Consider the following 22,143-nt stretch of genomic DNA (forward strand, 5'->3'; position numbering starts at 1 on the left):
TTTTGTTAACCATAAAGGAACAGAATGAGAGGAAAGAGATGCGAAAGAACCAAAATGACAAGAATGAAGTATAAACTGCATTTGACTGGATGCTTAAGTGAGAAAATTGAGACAAAAAACAAACTTGAAGTGAAATTGCATATACAATCAAATACAAAACAGGCCATCGAATTAGTCACATGTCACCAAAATGGTGAAAAATGAGCAAAGCAAGACAAAGCAATTACAGACTCAAAAATAATACAAATTGAGCATTAACACAACTGCAATGCCAGATTTTGACCACAAAATTTTTGTACAAGATCATAAATTAAACAGCTAATAATTGTACAAATTTTGTGCTTTAACATTTTTATCCCCTTGTAAACTATTTTAATTTAAATATATAGAAGCACTTGATTAGTAAGCAGAAAACAAATTTTAAAGTTTGAAAGTTCAAGTAATATCCTAATGTGATGATTTTGCGACAACTGGCTGAAAAGATCTGTGATGGATGGGCAACCTGTCCAGGATGTACCCTGCCTCTAGCTCAATGATTGCTGGGATAAGCTCCAGTTTCCATGTGACCCTTAGACAAAGTGGTTAAGAAAATGGATGGATGGATGGAGTTAAATAGATCACTTTTATATATTTGATTTTCAGATACTTTTGACCAGAAAGTATAAATCCATCTCCCGATATCACAACCACAATATCAAACACTTGTGTTAAAAAAATTTAATTAGATTTCTTTATTTAACAATTTGTTTACAGCATAAATGACAAATTATCAGAAACAGGGTTTGAAAAAATTGCATTAAATAATGCCTAAAAAACTTCAGTACTTCCATAAAATTATAACTCTGTGTGGGCTTTGATCCTAGTCCAAATGGGTACACTGATATTAAGTCTTGCAAGAAAACTGAGAAAAAAAAAAAGAAATAATATCTTCTCTATAATGAAATCTGTTTCCATCTTTCAGCCACTGTGGGCCAGTCCAGCAGCAAACTCCACCAGTGTACGTGTTGGTCTTCCAGACATGCCTTTTCTCAGGTAGGGAATTTCATCTTTGTTACTCATCACACCAGCAATGTCCAGATGCGCCCAGTGAGGAGCTGTGACAAACTCTTTCAGAAAAGCAGCTGCTGTGCACGCACCACCAGAACTTGAAATAAACCAGCAAACACACGAATTAAATGCAGGGAAGCAGAACCACAAAGGGATACTTCTGCTACACCAATGCTACTGGCAGAAACTGAATAGGAACAACTTAGAGCAGAAGTCAGATACATACCGGCTGTACTTGCCAATGTTGTTGAGGTCTGCCAGCTGGCTGTCAGTCACCTGCCTGGTGTAGTGTTGGAACAGAGGCATCCGCCACACTCTGTCACCTGTCACAATACTAGCCTACACACATTCACATCATTTATCAACAGAGGAGCTAAGAGACTGACACATTGCATTTGTGTTCATTGTGTATCTGTGTACCTTGTGCAGCTGCTCCCAGAGCCAGTCAGAATTAGTAAATACTCCTGTTGCTGCTGAGCCAAGAGCCACATCCATAGCACCTTAGAGAAGAAGCCACATTTTGATCACTGATCATCACAACATATCTTCTAATGATCCATATTTTCAGCAGGTAATTATATTTCAAATATAAAAAATAAAAAAAAACAGCACATGTGTTCACAGCTCTACCAGTTTGTCCTAAATTCGAGCAAAACCAGTGACTTAAATGTTTTAAAACATAAAGGTAAAGTTTGTATCACTGTGTAAAAATCCAACCTGTTAGTGTAGCAACATTGACAATAGCTCTGGGGTTGAAAGTGTGTCCATAACAGAGCGCATCAGCGAGGATAAGTCTGCCCTCTGCATCTGTGTTATCAACCTGAACATGATAAAAAAAACAGTTTATCAGTGGACAGACATTTACCAGTGCACAATATTGCAACTGTTTAAACCTGTAATTTTTGCTCCATCCACCTGGATTGTTTTCCCATTCTTGGCTATGACAACATCGCCTGGTTTAGTTGCCTTTCCACTGGGCATGTTCTCACATAGCGGACCCAGACCTGATTTGATTCAGAGCAAAGAGCATTTTAGATGTGATTGACAGTTGCATTTTCATTGCAAAAACTTTTATAAGGTACTTTTGAGATACTCAGGCACGGCAAATTTCTAGGGAAATTAATTTACCCTCCCACATAGCCCATGTCTGTAAAACTCTGGAGCAGGGGTATATATTACTAAATGTTTTGCTTGGATTGGCTCATTCCAGCCAATCCCCTCCCTTGTATGGTAGTCACAGTGAGAGTTTCTAACAGCTACTGAACTGTACAGTCCCATAAATAAAAGATAAATGAGAAGAACATATGATAGTAGACAAACTTGCCTTTTACATCATGCATCTTTGGACTGTTTTGGAAACACAGACACTTGACAATCATGTCAGTTTCTTGAAAAAAAAGTTCCATGGTGGAAATTTGGCTCACCAATAATATTGACAGGTAGTTTAAGTGTTGCTGCTGTGACGATTGATGCACATACAGTGGCAGCTCCACCCATATCAGCTCTCATTGCATCCATAGAGGGCGATGGCTTCAGAGAAATACCACCACTACACACACAAACAAGAAACAAATAGACACAAATACAATAGACAGCTTGGTGTAAATGAGGCAAGATGCTCTCAAACAGATACAGCAGTGAGTGGGTCTCTATTGTTTTGGTTTACCTGTCAAATGTGATGCCTTTTCCCACTAGGAGCAGTGGTGGCTGCTTATTATCAGGTGAACCATTGTAATGTAACTCCAAGAAGACAGGAGGTTCCTCTGAACCTTTTGACACACTGAGGAAGGAACCCATCTGCTGCTCCTGGATCCAAGCCTGGGATCTTGAGAAAAATAAATTTTATGTATATATATATATATATATATATATTATATATATATAATTTTTTTAAACAGTCTATATGTTTAAAGGGAAGCATATATCTGAGGCTGTACACATCACATTACAATGCAAGATTCAGCTTCAAGTTTCTACTGACAAGGCTCAGTTCTTTTGTTCATTTGTACTTAACAGATGTATTGTAAAGAAAACCGTGCTGTCTAGTTCTTAACCTAAACAATGATTAATGTAATGCGAGGGAATTTCATCAATGCAGACAAAAACAGTACAAACCTCTTCTTTACTGTGACTTGTTCAGTATACGGAGCTAGTTTCTCTTCAATGGTATTTGCAAAAGCAGTAGGGGTGATGTGATTTGCAGGGGCTTCCATGAGCAATCGGGCCAAGTTTTGGCCTTCTGCATACACAACACCTTTCTCCCAACCTTTTGCATCACCACTAGTAAAAGACAGACAGAAAATAACAGTTTGCTTCATGTTGTGTAACACCATTGAAAAAAACATGCCAAAGACCAGTGGAAATCAGTGAACAGCAATTTGTCAGTCTACCTTCCTCGAAGCTGTGCTGTTACTTTGGTCTTCTTTTTGGACTTGAGTTGGTCATAGTGAAACAAGCCAAGAATGGCTCCTTCTGCTGCTGACTGGGCATCACCACAACCGTCCACCTCAACATGGTTCACTTCCAGGTCCTGAAGTAACCGGCAACCAGCTAAACACACACATACAAGATATAAGTAAATAACAATCTCAAAATATACATTTATGTACTGTATATAGAGGTATAAGTGTATAAAGATCTAGATCTTACCTGATACAGCTTCCCTGATGTTCTCTTTACTGGTGTCCCAGTTCTCAGCACTGCAAACACCTGCACTATTTTTGCCCAACCCAACTACTGCCACACATGGGAAGTCCTGGAAGAGATACATGAAAAGTTACCTTAAGTCATTAAGACAGGGTTAAGAAGTTACTGGGACACCTTGGTACCTTGTGAATTCCATAAAATATTCTGCTCTTGCCTTTCTTAAGCCCTGGTCCAGAGCTGGGGAAAAAGTAAACAAGCAGCATGATCCTAATGTTGTAACCATTTAAAAATATCCACACACCCTGTTACCTGTTACTTTTCATTTAAAACTCTCTACACACACACACACACACACACACACACACACACACACACACACATATATATATATATATATATAGAGAGAGAGAGAGAGAGAGAGAGAGAGAGAGAGAAAATTTAACTAGTGAACTTATGATCACAAAATACTCACAGACAAAAGGGGATCACTCACATTTCCAACAACTCTGAGAGCTTTCCAGAGAGAGATTGATCAAAATCTGCTGCAGCTTCTGTCAAATGGTGACCGCCCTTCTCTCCCTCCTTCTCAAACACCCCCAACACTAGACCCTGCAAAGACATATAAGCACAGCACAGGTTGTTACTAACAAGCCTAACGATATAAATAAACCCTGGATCATAACTTATGTTAAACAGTGACCATGTGGGTCGCTGATGTAACCGTGAAAACGTCCGGTTACTCACTTGCGGTTGAGTCTGTGAGGCAGAAAATGACCTGCAGAGGTTGGTCCGCACCACCGTTCGCACAACTCTCCTCATAAGAAGCATTGTCACCTTGTGGACATGTGTCAGTGCGAACTAAAGAAATTATTAAACAATTCAGAGGTCGAACACTTCTGTGTGAAAGAAACTAAACGACCTCACTGGGTCGCATTAATGTTGCGTCACAGGTAAGCGACAATGACTAGCATTTGTCGCCTCCTAGCGACAGATGTAAACAGTGCTCTGTGCAAGTTCCATACAAACCATACAGTCGGTGAAACAAACATAAATACAAACTGATTTATGTTGTTATTATCTGCCTACCATGGGGAAAAACAATCATATTCAGTCTATATTAACTGTGTCATCGTCGAGCCTATTAAGGAGGTGTTTCTGTTAGTACATAATAATGAAAGGGTTTTAATAAACAACAACAATCAAAATGAGCTAAACAAATAAAAAAAAAAAAGATCAAACAAACAAGTAAAATACACTGACAGAAATATAAAAAGAAATAATTTAGCTTAATAATGACTTGTGTACATGTAAGAGATCAAAAATTCATCTGCGAAATTTTATCATTGATAGTTCTATAATATGTGCTGAATAAAACTTTATTAACTGAAAACAGATTTATGTTTGAAGATTATTTGTTACTCTCATGTAATTATTTCTTAAGGATAATAGAATTTTAGGATTTGATAAGCTTGAGACAATCACCAACAGAAAAATGATCAAATTCTCTTGTTGGAGCAGAACTTGATTAGATAAATAAAGAATAAACTTGATCTCTTTACAAATGTTGAGTTTTTGTCTTTTATTTACAGTATTTACAGTAAAATTATTCTATTATTTTTTTTATTTCACTCTGTGATTTATAAGGTTTTCTTTTCATTTATCGGACATATTGACAAGCAGAGTTCATCAGCCAAAATTATCCAAGTTATATATGAAACATTGTTTTCACATGCACCAAGTATTTTTAACTTTAGTCTGCATAAACAGAAGTACATTTAAAATATTTTAAAAACTATACATATTACTTTAACTGATTCCTTTTTTTTTGCAACAGTATGTATTCATTTCACCTCAGAAGCTCAGATTTCGACAAAAGCATTAAGTGTGATAAAAATCAATGATTTTGCTGTAAAAATAATGATTAACACATGAGAACCTTCAGAAACGGACACCAAATGCATTACCTCACTTTCAATACATTTGTTAATTATTTTCTATACATTGCATTGAAAAAATATTCATACACATTCTGTATACTGCAATTACAGAAAAAAGTAAAGGAAACCAAAGGCTCAGTATTGGATTCTGAATGGCTCATCAGAGGCTTTTTCAGTTATATCACACTTACTCCACTGAAGGGACAAATATTTACCAAGTTGAAAGCAGAACACAAACACAATTATTTTGTTTCAACTTTCACTGTGGTCTTCTTTTCTTTACCTTTTGGCTTTCAGTAGAGCAGCCACCGAAAGTTTATCATACAGATCAACTCTTGATTCACTCTTAGGTGGTGTTTGTCAGGCTGAACAGGAGAGGTTTCTGTCACATGTTTATTGTTGTGACTCCACTACTGATTTCTTTTACATTTGCAACCTCCCCACATTCTTTTGACCATTTTCCAATATGTTTTGACTATTCAGTTGGTACCATGTCTTTTTTTCTACTGTGGGAGTTTGTATTTCTAGGCTTGGGAATCCAGAGGATGAGGTTTCTGTCTGAATGACATTTTTTTTATCTCTTCATATCCTTATATACAAATGTTCATTCAACATTTCATTTAACATTTCTTCTTCTGAATCAAAGGTCTAACAATGAAAGATTAATGCAGCACAGATTCTCAAGTCTTAAGGAAAACAGGAGTTTTTGTAAATTAAACAAAAAAGATAAAAAGAATTTTACTCTGAAGGGAGAAATTAATCATTTGCCAGTGTTTCTGGCATTTATGTTCTTTAATATTTTTCAGACTGTCTTGAACACACACTAAACTAAATTACCAGGTTGGCAAATAGGCAAATCCCTTGGTTTCATGAGACTCAAAAATGGATTAAAAGCACCACTCAATGCACCCATGAAGAATAATCTGTGCAGCATATTACAAAAATAATGTGCTTTATAAAATTGCAGCAGCACATTAAAAGGATTAATTGAAAGAAATTAATAATTTTTTATACACACTTAAATCCTTAAACAACTCTAACTAAACTAAATTTATGTGGCATGCAATTATATGCTAGATTTAAAAAAAGCATTAAATGCATGTCATGAGGCTGTTATTATTCTATAAATTACTGCACTGGCACAGAATTGGTCTCAATTTGCTGTTCACCTTTTGTTGCATGTCTTTGATCAACCACCAATGATGGAAATGCCACCAATGAAGCTTTCAGTTTTGCTTCAGTAGAGCAGATCCAAAGCAGAGATTGTAGGTTCTTCAGGCTTCTTGACTTCTGGTTTGGGCAGTTTAATGCGACTCATGGCAACCACTCCACAGACAGCAAAGTGAGTTGCAATGCTGCCAACACCAAGCCAGAAAGACCAGTCCAAAGTGTCATCCAGAACAACAAGGACAAAGAGGTTTTCCCGATAGTTTGCCACCCTCTCAGTCAGACTGTGGTGTTTCACAGCTGCCAGGAAACACAGAACACCAAAGGCACCAAAAAGAGCTGGAAGCAGAAGAGAATGGGAGTCAGGGAGGCAAAACAGTCTGGAAGATTGACAGAACTAAATGGATCGCAATCATGGATAAAACAGGGTGGGGAGATTAGTTGAATAAAACAGTCTCACACATGTTAACGTCATATGATTAAGGGGAGCGAAAGAAAAGATGAAGTTATTGGGAGTGGATGCAACATCTGAGAGAGAACGTTTTTAAGAGTAACAAACTTCACACACCAGCAATGAAGTTCCACAGATAGAGTCCCTTGTGACCTTTGATGCTCTGGTAGGGGACCTTGCGTGCATTATAAATGCTGAAAGACAGGCTGACCAGTGCGAAGCCCACAGCCACCAGCAGGAACAGAATCACCATCATGTGAAGGCCACCGTTCAGGGTCCGTACAAGCTTTGGGAAAACTATATGAATGCAGATATATAGTCATGCAGATCAAAGGAAAGACATTTATCCCCAGAACTTTGTAGAGCAGGAGTCTTAAACATAATGTGTGGCTTTATCAATGATTTATTACATTTACTTCTATGAACAAACAAAACAAATGAAAAAGATTTTTCTAAAGGTTTCCTAACAGTTATGTGTCTCCATAGCCTGTGTATCAGACCCCAAACTGAGAAAACTTTCTCTCACTTTCTTGCTCCACTTTAAAGTGACTTTGTGCTCTAACTAAGAACTTTTTGTTTGTGACCTCATTAAAGGAAATAACCACCCCCTTTGGTAGTGGATGCTGCCATACTAGCTAAGCATGCCCTCTAAAATCACTAAGTAGTTGCCAACAAAAGCCACATCCTTTCCCAGAGAGGGGTGTGGAGTGGGTGTGGAATGGCACCACTCATAATCATTTAAAGCACAGGTGTCAAACTCTCCAGGGCTGTATCCTGCAGGCTTTTGTTGTGTCCATGGCTTAAATTTAGGACCAAGGCTGAATTTAAGGTACACTCTCAAAAATAGAGGTACAAGATAAGGACATTTCTGTACCTATAGGTACATTTTAAAGAAATGTTCTCTCAAAAGTACAATACTGGTCTTTAAGAGACCAGAAGCACACCTTCAGAGTATGAAAAAGGGTTCAAAGTGACATAAAGTACAAATTTGTACCATTTAGACCATAAGGGTACCTGCAGCATTGAAAAATGTAATGTTAATGGCTGTAATGTTACAAACTAGAGCAGAGTTGAGTGATGACAGTAGTACTACTTAACAGTCATTTACTACACCAGACAATGAAGGTCAGATGCTGCAAACTAAGTGTATGGCTGGTCAGTATTTTGAGTTTTTGAAGATTATTTCTAGATTAAAGATAAGATAATATTGCTAAATTGCACGGACCAGGCCTAATCCTGTGAAAACATAAAAAAAACATAACTTGATAAGGTGAGGTTGAACTTCATAAGGTACAAAAATAGAACAGAACTGAAGGGTACAGAAATGCCTCTCAAAAGAGTACACCCCCAGCAACAAGCATTTGTACCTTTTTAGGTACAAGCTGGTACCTCTATTTTTGAGTGTGTAGTACATGGAAAAAATGTTGTTTGAACTCTGACACCCATATAAAATAGTTCAAAACATGCATTATATAGTACCTTTAACTCAACCTACTTGAGACAAATTAAGCTGAAGTAACTGAGCTTAAGTTACCTTAACTCAACAGCATGAATCGTTTCATAATGAGTTGACATGAATAGCTAACTTTCTAAAATTTAAGATCTTATTTTGAGTTTATTTCAGCAGGTTTACACCATAACTTTCTTGTTTGAGTTTATTACAAAAAACTGCATGTGTATGCCTTACATTTTAAAGTTCATTCAATTTTCTTTTCACATTTTTTTAAATGAATGTATTTACTTATTTTAACAGTGAAGATCAGTCGGGTACAACTTTTCACTGACTTCTGCTTTGGTTAGTTTAGATTCAAGTAGTTTATAGCCTCTTATTCGTGTCAGTGTCTGTTGCCCTCTTATTGGTTGCATTTGTCTTACTGTAGATTTTGGAGCGCCTATTCCCGAGCCCGCATTTCTTGGTTTTTCCTCCCTGGAACAAACCGTAGTAAATGTGTCCGATGAACTGGTCCAGCTCAGGATGGGACGCATTCACTATCTCCGCCCCGGTTTTACACAGGATCCTCCCGGTAACCCACCGCTCCGTGGATAGGGCCACCACCAGGAGGACCACCGAGCCAAAACAAAGCACCGAGGCCACAGAGAAAGTTACCCGTTTCCACGGAGAAGGCATCTTACGAACCCATTGTGCCTGGAGGAAGGTAACACGACGCCGGGCAGCGACCGCCGGGCGCGCTCGACGATCACCATGAGTTTATTCTATGCAGTATGAAAAAGAATAAATGCTCATATGTGGGGAAAAAAGGCTCTTGGTCTTTGTGCGATGTTGAAAATGTTCATTTGTAAGAGACACGGAAAGAGAAACTGACTCTATGGCGGTCAAAGAGATCCCTTACCGGGGGTAATTGTATCCGTGTCCTGCGCGCTTCGTTTCTGTGCCTTCTTTTCACCATACACAGCGGCACGGGTGCGCGCGCACACACACACTTGGTCCGACGAATTAACCTTTGCAGCTTGACATTTGAATGCAGAAACTGATGTAAAGGCCTGTGCTGACCTTAGTGTCAGATACAGCTGTAAAATCACATGAACGCGTTTAACTGCTGAGATGATTTATTATGATACAGATCCCAAAGGCCATCTGAAAACACTATGTGGCCTGCAAACATACCACAGTCTCCTCATATTTTACTAGATAGATAGATAGATAGATAGATAGATTGATTGATTGATTGATTGATTGATAGGTGCTCTTGCTATTTAGGATAACAGTACCTGTCAGTCAATAAAATGAAATCAGTTTATGTCCAAATCATTTTTACCACCCAAAAACTATCTTTATTAATATGGGCTATGTTGAATGTTAAATAGGGAGCCTGAAAAAGGAAAAAAAAAAAGACTTCAAAAACTTGTGTGTTCACTGATTTTAATTTTTACCACAAAAAAACCCCCAAAAAAATAACAATCTGGCAGTTCCTCATTGATGAAAACCTTTTTGATCCATGTCAGTCTGGCTTTAGGCAAGGTCATTCCACTGAAATTGCTCTCCTGTCTGTTACTGATTCCCTCCTGCTTGCCAGATCCACTGGTCAATCCTCAGTCCTGATACTGCTGGACCTGTCTGCTGCTTTTGACACAGTCAACCATCAGATTATCCTCTCCACACTCTCTGAGCTTGGCATCTCTGATCTGTCCTCTTGTGGTTTTCATCCTACCTCTCAGGAAGCTCCTTCAGGGTATCCTGGCAAGGAGAAGTGTCCAGCTCACATGAGTTGAAAACAGGGGTGCCTCAAGGATTGGTGCTTGGCCCTTTTCTCTTCTCACTATACACCTCCTCACTTGGTGCAGTCATAAGCTCTCACGGCTTCTCCTACCACTGTTACGCTGATGAAACTCAGCTTTTCCTCTCTTTTCCTCAAGATGACACAACCGTCTCAATGAGAATATCAGCTTGCCTAGCTGATACCTCCACATAGATGAAGGCTTGCCACCTTCAGCTCAATCTGTCCAAGACAGAGCTCATTGTCTGTCCAGCCAGTCCTTCCTTACATCTGCAATTGAGTGTGAAGCTGGACTCTAGCACACTTGTTCCTATGTCTGCTGCCCGGAATCTCGGTGTCATGGTGGATGACCAGTTGACCTTTAAGGTCCATGTTGCCTCGGTTGCCCGTACTTGCAGATTTGCTCTCTACAACATCAAGAGAATCAGACCGTACCTGACAGAACACACTACTCAGCTTTTGGTTCAGGCTCTGTTCATTTCACACATCAATTACTGCAAGTCCCTTCTGGCAGGTCTGCCTGCATGCTCTGTTAAACTTCTGCAGATGATCCAGAATGCCACAGCGTGTCTGGTTTTCAACCAACTCAAACAAGCTCATGTCACTCTGCGGCTAATCACACTTCACTGGCATCCGGTCGCAGCATGCATCAAATTTAAAGCTTTGCTTCTGGCTTACAAAACAGTAACTCAAACGGCTCCTGTCTACCTTCACTCCTTAATCCAGACCTACACTCCCTCTCGAGAGCTATGTTCCACCAGTGAAAGACACCTCATGTTACCACCAATACGTGGGACTATATCACTAGCCAGACTCTTTTCCTCTGTTGTGCCACGATGGTGGAATGACCTCCCAAACTCTGCCCGCTCTGCAGAGTTCTTGTCTACTTTGAAGAGCAAGCTGAAGACTCAGCTCTTCCAGGAGCACTTTCGCACTTTCGGAATAGTTGGAGAACCAACTGAGTTCTTTGCAACAGACATTATGGTATTAATTCTTTGTATTTTAACATAGCTCATAACAATATTGTGGGGTGGGAAGGAAGAAAGCTTGTAGCACTTCATGTACCTGCATCCAACTGGGCAGTCTACTAGCACATTCCTATGATGTCTTCTACTGTTTGATTTTGTGCTTATGTTGTTCTCATCAGTAAGTCACTTTTTAAAAGCATTTGCTAAATGACTGTAGAATAGAATCGAACAAAAAACAATCTTTATTATCATAGGCTATATATATTGCATGTTGGGAGGCTGAAAATGGAAAAAATTACTTCAAAGTCTTGCTAAACCTTGTGTGTTCACTGGTTTGTTGGGCTGTTAGTGAAAATGTTTCTGGAAAAAGTTACAACGTTTTGTGAAAAAAAAAAAGGAAAATGCCACTTTGAGACATCATTTCAGTTCATGTCATGTTTTTTGAGGTTCATGAAGATTACCAAATGTATTCAGTTGAAATTATATATAAAAAATGCTCGATTTCAGAAGTTTTATATTGCATGACAAGGATGCTTTAAAAAGACATTTTAAAGACATTAAACATGACATTTAAAATCGTGTAGCATTTTAATTTCGAGAAAAAACATTAAAAAACTTATGTTGCTATTTAGTCGTTCAAATTATGTATTGCTTTTGTATGTTTTAACAATGCTTTTTTATTGTTTAGAGTAATTCTAATATATTTAAATAATTACTGAAAGTCTTAACAATTTGTCAGTCGTGTCGTGTGTAATAGAAGATGCGTGCTTCGAGTAGTTATCACAAATCTAAATAGTATAAACTAAGGAGAGCGTTGACTGTGAATGCGGGTCCTTGGCGACATCTAGTGGCAAAACTGGAAAGTTTTTTAATACGTAATGACGTCAGAGCGTGTGACGCAGTCTCCCTGGCAGCAGATGAGACCGTTTGGTGAAGATGGCGGACTCGCTGTCGGCAGGTCTGGGAGAGGAGAATGGGAAAGAGAAGGAAATCAGGGAGAGAGACAAGAAGCCAACCAAAACAGAAGCTAACAAGGACAAAGATGGAGCCACCGGATCGCTGGGGTTCAACGACAAAAATGGCGGCAGTAAGGGCCAGAAACGCAACCTGTCAGGTGAGAGACATATGGTTTCACAGACACTAGATCCTCAGCAAACACTACCTGGATGCTTAACTTGGATACGGCTGTCCGGCAATGTAATGTTTTCTTTTGCAGGCAGATGAAATAACTGTCGGATAACCATGTGCATCTCTGGGTGCTATTCTTGTTCAGGGGATGCAGCTACCACCTACTGTTTACGACACACTAAGCTCGATTAAACCACAGAAGGCTAAGCAGTGTGATGTGCATTGAAATTGCATGTAGCAGTGGGATTCATGACTTTTCTTATGACAACACAGTTGCATGAAATCAGGGTTGCACATAAGCCAGTTTGTGTATCTGTCAAACTAGATGTTTCCGTGCGCAGGCGCATTAAGAAGTACAGTCAGCTAGTGAATACGTACTGTACGTGGCCGAAAATAACATGGAGACCAACATGCTAGTGAGATAATTCTTAATTATTACCGGCATATTCCTGCATTAAAGAAGATGGTTGCCTTGTTTGTCTATTTCATTTAGAGCAGAAAGGGTTGATATGATGTCAACCACTTAACAATAAGGATATTATTTCCAGTATCACTGTATTTTATACATATGTTTACATGGAAATTATCCACTGCTGATTCTTATTTAATTAGGTATGCTTCTTGCTATGCTTTTTGATACAAGCAAAGACAACATACTTTGTGTGTGCCACTGCATTTCACACGTTTCATACCACAGTTTGACTAGACTGCTATCTGCCTCTTGTTTAATAACGTCTCTTCACCCTGAGATCTGAGCCACAACAAAAAGCCATCATCAACGGAATACAGACACCTTAATTCACTCTAGCAACCATTGAAAAAAGCTAGAGCAAGAGATTCTTAGAAGCATAGGGTCAAAATGAAGAGGTATATTCAAAGAAGGGAACACTGCTAGTGCTTCTAAGGAGAGAAAAGCAGCCTGATGTCTCTTGAGTCATTGAGGAAGTTGGAATTTTCTGGATACTGGCTAAATATTATAAATTTATTAAAACTGGATCATGTGGGTTGAAATACTTGTAGATAGAATAAAATCTTAGTTTATGTGGTTCACACCCACTGGGGAGAAGACGCACAGGGAACTGAAGATGCATTATATAAAACATTTTAGGAAGGTAATGATTTGTTCAAGACCTTGATTGTACATTTTCTTTGTCTAATTTAAAATAAATAAATAAAAACTAGGCACTAAAATGTTTAATTCTATTCTATTCTATTCTATTCTGCATTCATTTAGCAGATGCTTTTCTCCAAAACAATTTTCATCTGAGAGTGAGTGCAACACAAGCAAGAAATTAAACAGAATGGGGTATCAGAATAGAGTAGAATAGAATAGACTTTATTGTCATTGCACACACATTAGAATGAAATTGCAATTAAGCAAATAATGAAATTAATTAAGCAATAGTCAGAAAGCCGTGAGTCCAGTTGGACACAGGTGCTGCCTTATTGTGCTAGAGGGAGTGCAATCTTTTATGCAATTACTTTTGGGATGACCTGGAGCTATAACTATACAATGACATTTACATCAAGCATTAGTGGCCAACCCGACTGTTTCTTTCTATTGTTATGTGGTACTGTATTACAGGGAGATCATAACACAGGTAGCTTGGCAGGCTCATAGCAAAGCTTGGTATTGTTAAAAGCCTGGCCATCTGATTGTAACATTTTTACATTTTTCTTTGTTTGTGTCTATTTCCAGATCTGTCTCTGCTCAGATTTATAACTACAGAACTGACAAGAGGCTACTTCCTTGAACACAATGAAGCAAAATACACAGAACGCAGAGAAAGGGTGTACACTTGCCTCCGTATCCCCAAGGAGCTGGAGAAGGTAAACATACAAGGGTTGAATTTAAAACTGTTCTGATAATTGTCATTTACAATTAATTTTGTTGCTCTTTTAATCTCTTTCTGAAGTTGATGACATTCGGCTTCTTCCTCTGTTTGGATACCTTTCTGTATGTGTTCACCCTATTGCCCCTCAGGGTGATTCTGGCCCTTCTACGACTCTTCACTGGGCCATGCTGCGGCCTCAGGTAACGTCTATATCTATGGTTTGATATTAAAAATGCACGGTTACATGTATTCCCTTTGTGTACACTTAATGTTATATTAAATCATTTTATTACTTCTGCCAAAGAGGTTATCTTTTTGTCAGCTTTTGTGTGTTTGTTTGTTAGCAACTTCATGCAAAAACAAGATTCTATTAAATCTTGAGTAATCTGTATCACCATCTGGATCCATGGATTTTTCAATAGATTCTTTATCATTGTGAGGTAGGGGCATTTTCATGATATATGCATATAACATCACAATAAATGGTCAGAGTGTTTGGACAAGCAATGCAGGAGATGTTCCCAATAGGTATTCCAACATTTCAAAGATTTGCTGGATCCCAGCAAAATTGTGGATACCACGATCCAGGACACAGAAAAATAGGAGATTTTCTGAATTTTTATCACAGCAAGAGAACAAATTAAGATATAAACATGCAACAAACACAATATAGCCAAGACACTGTGGTTTCTAGGGCTGTGACGGAATGCATTTTTCCCAATTCGATTCCAGTTTTTTGGGTTTAAATTCGGTTTAAATTATGATTCTCACAATTCTTCCAAATTGCTGATTTTTGTAGATTAAAAACAAAAGAAAGTACAAAACTTAGGTTTGCTCATCATTTTTCTTGATTTCAAATAGGAATGAACAACACAGTAGCTAGACCATCATTTTGCTGCTATAATGCTGAAGACAAGTAAAAAGATCAATAAAAACAATAAAAATGACAAAAGTTTTATAATGAATTATTTTTAATTATTTGGAAAAATAAATTTTTTTAAACAAAAAATTTATTTAAAAATTGTGAAGCAAAACAATCCAGATATTCGTTTTTGTTTTTTTAAAATTTGATTTTCCCACCCATAGTGGCTTCATTATCAGTGCATCTAGGAATTTAATTGTAATCAAATTAAATAAATGTTGGACTATAACATAGGGTGGAAATCACAATATGGAAAGACATAGTGGAAATGAGCTGCTTGGCGGACATCAGTGCTTTCCTCGTTTCTGTGCATTTTTTTTAAAAAACTCATACACCACTTTAATCCAATTTTAACCAAAGTCCAGCGTTCTTTAATAAATATTTTAATGTAACACATTTCATTTGTTGGCTATTTTTTTTCCAACAAACTAAATATTCAGTTTCTCATGCACAACAGAGCTAAAAGTGTTGACGCTATCAAATATTTCCTTCATGACGGTTGCCATCTCCCACACTTCAGACCAGTACTTAATTCAAATGTTTATGTGTTAATACTTAAAATTAATGATGATTTTAAAAGAAAAGCATGAAAATGATTAGTTGTAATCCTGTTACATAGTTGTTAAGGTCTGTACAAATTCAGTAAACATTTCCACAGTGGTATTTAGATCGGAAGTCAGAGCAACATTGTTATTCACCTCTGGAGGGCAGTAGAGCTCTCTTAGTTTTTGTTTAGTCTGAACTTGTGACAGCAACCTATGTTCTCTTCCCATTCTGTGTGGTTTAGTGGCTCCCGCTTGCTCCAGCCAGCCCAGGTGTGCGATGTGCTGAAAGGCTTCATTATGGTGCTGTGTTACTCAATGATGAGCTACGTGGATTACTCCATGATGTACCACCTCATAAGGGGACAGTCTGTTATAAAACTATACATTATCTACAACATGTTAGAGGTACACCAGATTGTTCTTTCAGACCTTTTTGCGTTATCTTGCCTATCCTCAGCCAGCTTATTATTCCATTTTTTTCTCTCCCTTGCATCCTTCCATTATTCCGTAAGGTGGCGGACCGCCTGTTCTCATCATTTGGCCAGGATATCCTGGATGCTTTGTACTGGACAGCCACAGAGCCAAAGGAGAAGAAGAGAGCTCACATCGGCGTGATTCCTCACTTCCTCATGGCAGTGCTTTATGTTTGTATCCTCACTGAGATGGTCATTGTATTGCAAGCTGGCATGTCTTTGAATAACTGGAAAAAATGTGCAATTGTAGCCAAACAATTTGCTATTCCATATATAACTATATTAATATGCCAGTCACTTGAGTCAACATTATCTTAATCAAAGGACAATATAAGTTTTAATTAGGAAATTTACAGATGTAAAAAGACCAAATAAGGAATATAAATATATATATATAATGTAGAAAGAAACATAATTTATATTCAAATGCAAAAAAAAAGCACATTAAAGATAATCCTATTGGTACACATTATCTGAACCTTTATCTTGTATAGTGGAACACGTTAAAATGTGTGTAACCAGTTTCTGTTTTCAATGGTTGTAAACTGTCTAAGCTGGAAGTTTTTAAGTCTTTTCCACATTTTTGATAGCAAACTGAGTATGTTGGACACGACACATCAAGGAACAGAAAAATTTCAATGAGGATTTTTTAAATTTTTTTGTTTTCTTCTCTCAGTTGAAGACATTTTTATTGACCGAATGTTTATCTGAAATGTAGCAATTGTTGATTGCAGCTATGCTCTGCTTGACATCTGACTAGCTGTACATTTTGATTGGTGTAAGTCAAAAGAAATATGAAGTAGAACTTTGTTGTACTGCAAATACTACACACATGCTTTTCTTTAGCTTGTACCTGTCCAGTTCTTCATGCCATCCTCATCATGGTTCAGGCTACAACCCTAAACGTAGCCTTCAACTCTCACAACAAGTCTCTGCTCACCATAATGATGTCAAACAATGTAAGTATTACATACGGACTCGTTGACCTTGTTAAAAGCTAATTCAGCTTCATGAATCAAATCATCATGGTTTGTTTTTACAGTTTGTGGAGATAAAAGGAAGTGTGTTCAAGAAGTTTGAGAAGAACAACCTTTTCCAAATGTCGAATAGTGGTAAGTAGTTAAATTTAGGTGCAAGATGGACCTATACTTAAAAAAAACCAAAAAAAACCCAAAACACTTGTTTTTGGATATTTTTATTCTTAGCCTTAAAATTAATTTAATCCAAGGTAAATTTCTGGAATTGAGCTCAGCCGCAGTAGGCATAAAGTAGGTTAATCCAGGATTGATTTGTTTATTTCCAACAGACATAAAGGAGAGGTTCACCAACTACATACTCCTGCTCATCGTCTGTCTGAGGAACATGGAGCAGTTTTCATGGAACCCTGGTAACTAATGCACACTATGAAAACAGTAAATACAGCGCTGTATATAAGTAAATTCATGTGTATATTTCATGAATTCTTATAGATTCTTACTGAGATACTTTGATTGTTTTCCAAAAGTTACATTTTTTATTTCTATCTTGTCTTCTAGACCAATTATTCTGATTTGCTTTTGATGTGCTTTGTTTTAGACCACTTGTGGGTGCTCTTTCCAGATGTTGTCATGGTAATAACCTCAGAGGTTGCAGTGGATGTTGTTAAGCACGCCTTCATCACTAAATTCAATGACATCAGTGCCGATGTGAGTTCTTGATGTTTACTTTGACAGCTTGTCCTTTAGATTGTTGTGCAGCTTTGGGATAAAGAGCAGTTATTTGCATATAAGGACATTTATTTATAACAGAGAACAAAATAATTTATTGTTTCAAGGAGTTTAAAACCAACTTATAATTTTACTTACTTCATTAGCTATTTTGATTCTCACTTCATTAGCTTATTTTTTTAAGTCTAATATTAAATATTTAATATATCGATGTGTATCGGAGAGTGTTATTAATTCAAGTGTATTTGGCACATTTATCATAAATCCAGTTGCTCAAGTGCCGTACAGTATTAATCCAGTAATATAAACTTTTGATAAAAGCTTGAGCCTATTAGTGGATTTTGGCATTCTGATCCCTTTTTATTCTTACTTTCTCATTTTGGACTTCCCTTTGGTGTAAACAGTAATATTTGGCTCAAATTCATTAAGATATGCTTAAGTCTACAACCTCAGCTTCTTCATTGCAACTTGTATTTGTAACCTGCTCATTCATTTTATTAATATTTCCAGTAGCTCTTCTCTCTGACAGTAGGGTTCTTCATCAGCAAAGTTTTATTTTCCTTTTTAAGTTGTGACAGCTGGTATGACCTGCTACTGTTTGTTTATAATAATTTAGCTTGTAAAAGTAAATGTGAGTGAAGCTTCCAGTTAGTGTTGATTGACAAACAAGATATTACATCTCCATCTACTTGCAGGATCACATACTTTTTGAATGAACATTTGCTTCACACTATTTTCACTGTATTGTAAAACTAACAAAACACATTTGCTTTTAGTATTTTTTTAAGAAGAGGACTGGGCTAGATCTTAGGAGGTCTACAGTTCATGTTTCTTAGTGATGCATATCTCATGTTTTTTTTTTTTTAAGGCCAAACTTTCTAATCACTCTTCAAATAAGTGAAAAACAGCTGCAAGTTCAGGATAGATCTTTTAAGTGGGCCTTGAGTTGAGATTGTTTTCACAAATAAACTTTAAGTTTTAACAGACTTTAAGCCCTGTTTGTCACATTAACATTTTTATCCTGATGTTTAGTTTGGGACATGTATATTTTTTCTATCTTTCTTTTTATTTTAACACGCATCCACCCAGAACCTCTGTCTAGAAGCTGTTCAATGTAATGTCAGAGAGAACGTGTCGGTCTCCTTTGCCACTTTTTCTCATTTTATCCTGACCTTATTGGTTTCACACCTCACTCCTTCACTTAGTCCGTTCCTGTTTGATTTCCTTCATATCCCAGTCAGGGTTATGTAACAGAAATCAGCCCCACAGGAAGGGATTAACTCCTTTATCTTCAATCTGTCAAATCTAAGCAGACAAACCTCACTTAGCTCGTTAGTGCTCAAGCCCCTGTGGATAAATGCTAGTCTACTTTTACTGCTAATCCATGTGTACAAATTTTGATATATGTCTGTTTTGCACTGGTTTTATAAGATAGCCCACCGGGCAAAAATGTGACATCTTCACTTGCCATCTTCTTGCCACCACGAATGTGCTAATGCTTGCTTTTATGCCTAGTAGATTACAATAATGCCATGCTCTCTGCTCTTCCTAAAGAGAGTATATCTAAGCTAGTGTTACTTCAGAACTCAGTGTACATGTTCTGATGAGGACCAGAAAACATTTCAACGTTTTAAAATCGTTGCATTGGCTCCTTGTCTATTTCAGGACTATTAAAGGTTCTTTTGGCGATTAATAAATGCCTTATTGGACTTGTGCTGTCTTCTACATATGACCTGCTTTTAGAATATGAACCCTTGTGGACCCCATGTCCTCTAGCACTGGTCTTTTAATTATTCTCAAAGTCATATGATTTATCTGATTTTGTTTTTGTGTATGTTATTTTATGTTATTTATCTTATCATCATTTAATAAATTTATTTCACTTAATTTTTTAATTAAATACTTTTCAGGTTATTGTAAATGCCCTCTATTTATGTAGCTTTCTATTTTTATTATATTGTTTTTCCTAAGTACATCGTTTTAATTAACTCTTGCATCTTGGCTTCGAGCTAAAATTTTAATCATGTGCCATTACAATAAATGCACTCTTTGTTCTATTCATGTGTTTTTGATTAATTATTTGATGTTTCCTGTATGTTCTGATGAATGTTGTGCTATTTTTTCAGGTATATGGTGAATATCGCGCAAGCCTTGCCTTTGACCTTGTCAGCAGTAGACAGAAAAATGTGAGTGAAATAGAGCAAATGTCAGGTTTTTAAACCATGTCTAAACCACTAGTTTATTGTTAAAATAGCCACCTTGGAATGTCTGTTTATATGTAATTCACCAAGTATTCATCTTTTGTATCCACAGGCATGCCCACAGTTTCTATAAGAGTAACTAACAGACCAGAATGTCTGAAGGCAGAATTATTTATATGGTCTTAGATGGTGTCTTATGACTTTACACAAAAGCATCACACTTTTGCAAATGTAGTTGCTCCACTATGTCAGCAATGGTGCATTAGGCAAATCCTTTTTTTTTTCCTAATCATTACATGGGGAAAAAAAATGTATGACTCAAAAACTGCCCTTTGGGTTGCTGAGTAAATGCCCACTCATCCCTTTGTGGTCTTTATGTCAGAATTTGATTAAAAATGCCACGTGCCGAATGATTCATTAATTTAGGGACTAGAACAATGCTGCTTGTTGATGCTTTAGATAATGATGTGATAAATATGTCCACAGGCTTACACAGACTACAGTGACTCGGTGTCGAGGAGAATGGGCTTCATCCCTCTTCCTTTAGCTCTGCTGGTCAGAGATTTAGTTTTTCTTTCTGTTATTGGAAATCAAGTCATATTACTATGTTTAGAGTATCTTTTAATACTTCTGTGTTTTTTAAATTTTAGCTGATCCGAGTGGTGACCAGCTCAGTGAAGATCCAGGGTTCACTCTCTTTTATGTGTGTCCTTCTTTTTTATTTAGGGTAATTATTTAATCTCATAACTGCAGCATAAATTGTTTTGTTTTTTTAATTATTTTTACATCTTTCTATGAAAGGATATGGTTCATATTCACTTTTTGTGTGTGTTTGTTTGTGACCAGGATGATCACTCTGAAGGTGCTCAACAGTATTGTTCTTCTTGGAACATCTTGCATGTTTGTCAAAGAGGCCAACATGGAGGAAAAACTTTTTGACCCTCCTCCCTCTGTTGCTTCCAGTCGCGCAAACTCCAGAGCTCACCGGACCAAACATGTTCACACTGCACCACAGCAAGGTTGTCCATTCACTCACTGTCATATGTCTGTTACAAAACTACTTGATGGCATTTCATATTTATGCATTTATTGCTCTGCTTATAAACTAACTGCTCTTTCCAACAGAGCCCCCAAAAGACAAAGCAGGAATATCTCTGGCATCAGACATTTCTCAGCCTATAAATGCAGCAGAGAGTGCTGCCCCCATGCTCCCCAACAGCGACTCGGACACATTCCTGACTACGCCAGATGAGGATGATGATGACAAAATAATAAATGTTGATACAGGATTGGAAGGAGATGGACTCAAGCACAGAACACCCAAAAAAGATTTGTTGGAGATCGACCGATTCACCATCTGTGGCAACCGAATAGACTGAAAGCTGTAGGAACCACCAGTGGGTGCGGTGTCCTGCCAACAACAGTGGGGTTCAGGGGAAGACCAGGGTCTTGGAGGATGCTCAGACCTGACTCATGCACCTGACCCCTCCAGTATTTATTTATTTATTGCTGACAAAACCAGCCAAGGCGTAAGGCTGTTAGCTTGGGGGAGCCGCCAGGCTTTTCCAGCTCTTCCGCTTTTTGTTCGATGAACCAAGCTGGCAATTGGTCGTGATTGTCATGGCAACAGACAAACATGCTTGCTGGTGGCTGAGGAAACGCGAGTAGAACAAGTTAGAGTGGGAGAAAAACGAAGTTGAGAGGTCGAAGGTGATTACATGAGCATTATAGCTGGACAAAGTGTGTTTTCAAAAGCACAATTACATTTACAGCCAGACGTCTTTTTGGAAAGAACAAAGCTTGTTAGAAGATTTTTTTTATTATTGCGAAAGTCTGACAAATTCAGATATTTGACCGATTTTCTATCAAGTGTAAGATCTT

At 37.6% G+C, this 22,143-nt stretch overlaps 3 protein-coding genes across 5 annotated transcripts in view; 1 reads left to right on the forward strand and 2 right to left on the reverse strand.

Annotated features, from left to right (window-relative positions):
• Positions 1-34: 34 nt before the first annotated feature.
• Positions 35-4,614, reverse strand: lap3 (leucine aminopeptidase 3). Its single transcript, XM_079264345.1, has 13 exons — positions 4,438-4,614; positions 4,187-4,302; positions 3,876-3,930; positions 3,697-3,802; positions 3,438-3,597; positions 3,163-3,327; positions 2,714-2,872; positions 2,472-2,596; positions 1,963-2,051; positions 1,765-1,867; positions 1,468-1,547; positions 1,274-1,386; positions 35-1,144 (listed from the first exon to the last, which is right to left on the reverse strand). The coding sequence occupies exons 1-13, from the start codon at positions 4,519-4,521 to the stop codon at positions 958-960; spliced, it is 1,542 nt and encodes a 513-aa protein (XP_079120471.1). The 5' UTR covers positions 4,522-4,614; the 3' UTR covers positions 35-957.
• A 739-nt stretch (positions 4,615-5,353) lies between these two features.
• clrn2 (clarin 2) lies at positions 5,354-9,649 on the reverse strand. 2 transcript variants are annotated; one of them, XM_079261878.1, is made up of 4 exons: positions 9,600-9,649; positions 9,124-9,462; positions 7,366-7,545; positions 5,354-7,136 (listed from the first exon to the last, which is right to left on the reverse strand). In XM_079261878.1, the coding sequence occupies exons 2-4, from the start codon at positions 9,374-9,376 to the stop codon at positions 6,868-6,870; spliced, it is 702 nt and encodes a 233-aa protein (XP_079118004.1). In that variant the 5' UTR covers positions 9,377-9,462; positions 9,600-9,649; the 3' UTR covers positions 5,354-6,867. The 2 variants fall into 2 exon arrangements, with proteins under 2 accessions (XP_079118004.1, XP_079118003.1); XM_079261877.1 differs by having other exon boundaries at positions 9,124-9,637.
• A 2,730-nt stretch (positions 9,650-12,379) lies between these two features.
• tapt1b (transmembrane anterior posterior transformation 1b) overlaps positions 12,380-22,143 on the forward strand; it is a 10,889-nt gene continuing 1,125 nt past the window's right edge. The window contains exons 1-14 of one of the 2 annotated variants that reach the window (XM_079261157.1): positions 12,380-12,566; positions 14,280-14,410; positions 14,497-14,615; positions 16,125-16,287; positions 16,395-16,530; positions 17,217-17,314; positions 17,398-17,467; positions 17,662-17,742; positions 17,931-18,040; positions 20,188-20,247; positions 20,749-20,817; positions 20,913-20,989; positions 21,109-21,281; positions 21,388-22,143. The exon at positions 21,388-22,143 is cut by the window's right edge and continues 1,125 nt beyond it. In XM_079261157.1, coding sequence (XP_079117283.1) covers positions 12,389-12,566; positions 14,280-14,410; positions 14,497-14,615; positions 16,125-16,287; positions 16,395-16,530; positions 17,217-17,314; positions 17,398-17,467; positions 17,662-17,742; positions 17,931-18,040; positions 20,188-20,247; positions 20,749-20,817; positions 20,913-20,989; positions 21,109-21,281; positions 21,388-21,641 — 1,719 coding nt within the window. In that variant the 5' untranslated portion in view covers positions 12,380-12,388 and the 3' untranslated portion in view covers positions 21,642-22,143. The remainder of the gene's footprint in view (positions 12,567-14,279; positions 14,411-14,496; positions 14,616-16,124; positions 16,288-16,394; positions 16,531-17,216; positions 17,315-17,397; positions 17,468-17,661; positions 17,743-17,930; positions 18,041-20,187; positions 20,248-20,748; positions 20,818-20,912; positions 20,990-21,108; positions 21,282-21,387) is intronic. The other variant, XM_079261158.1, reaches the window with a different exon arrangement.

The sequence above is a fragment of the Telmatherina bonti genome, assembly GCF_933228915.1.
Source record: "Telmatherina bonti genome assembly, chromosome: 3".
Taxonomy (NCBI): domain Eukaryota; kingdom Metazoa; phylum Chordata; class Actinopteri; order Atheriniformes; family Telmatherinidae; genus Telmatherina; species Telmatherina bonti.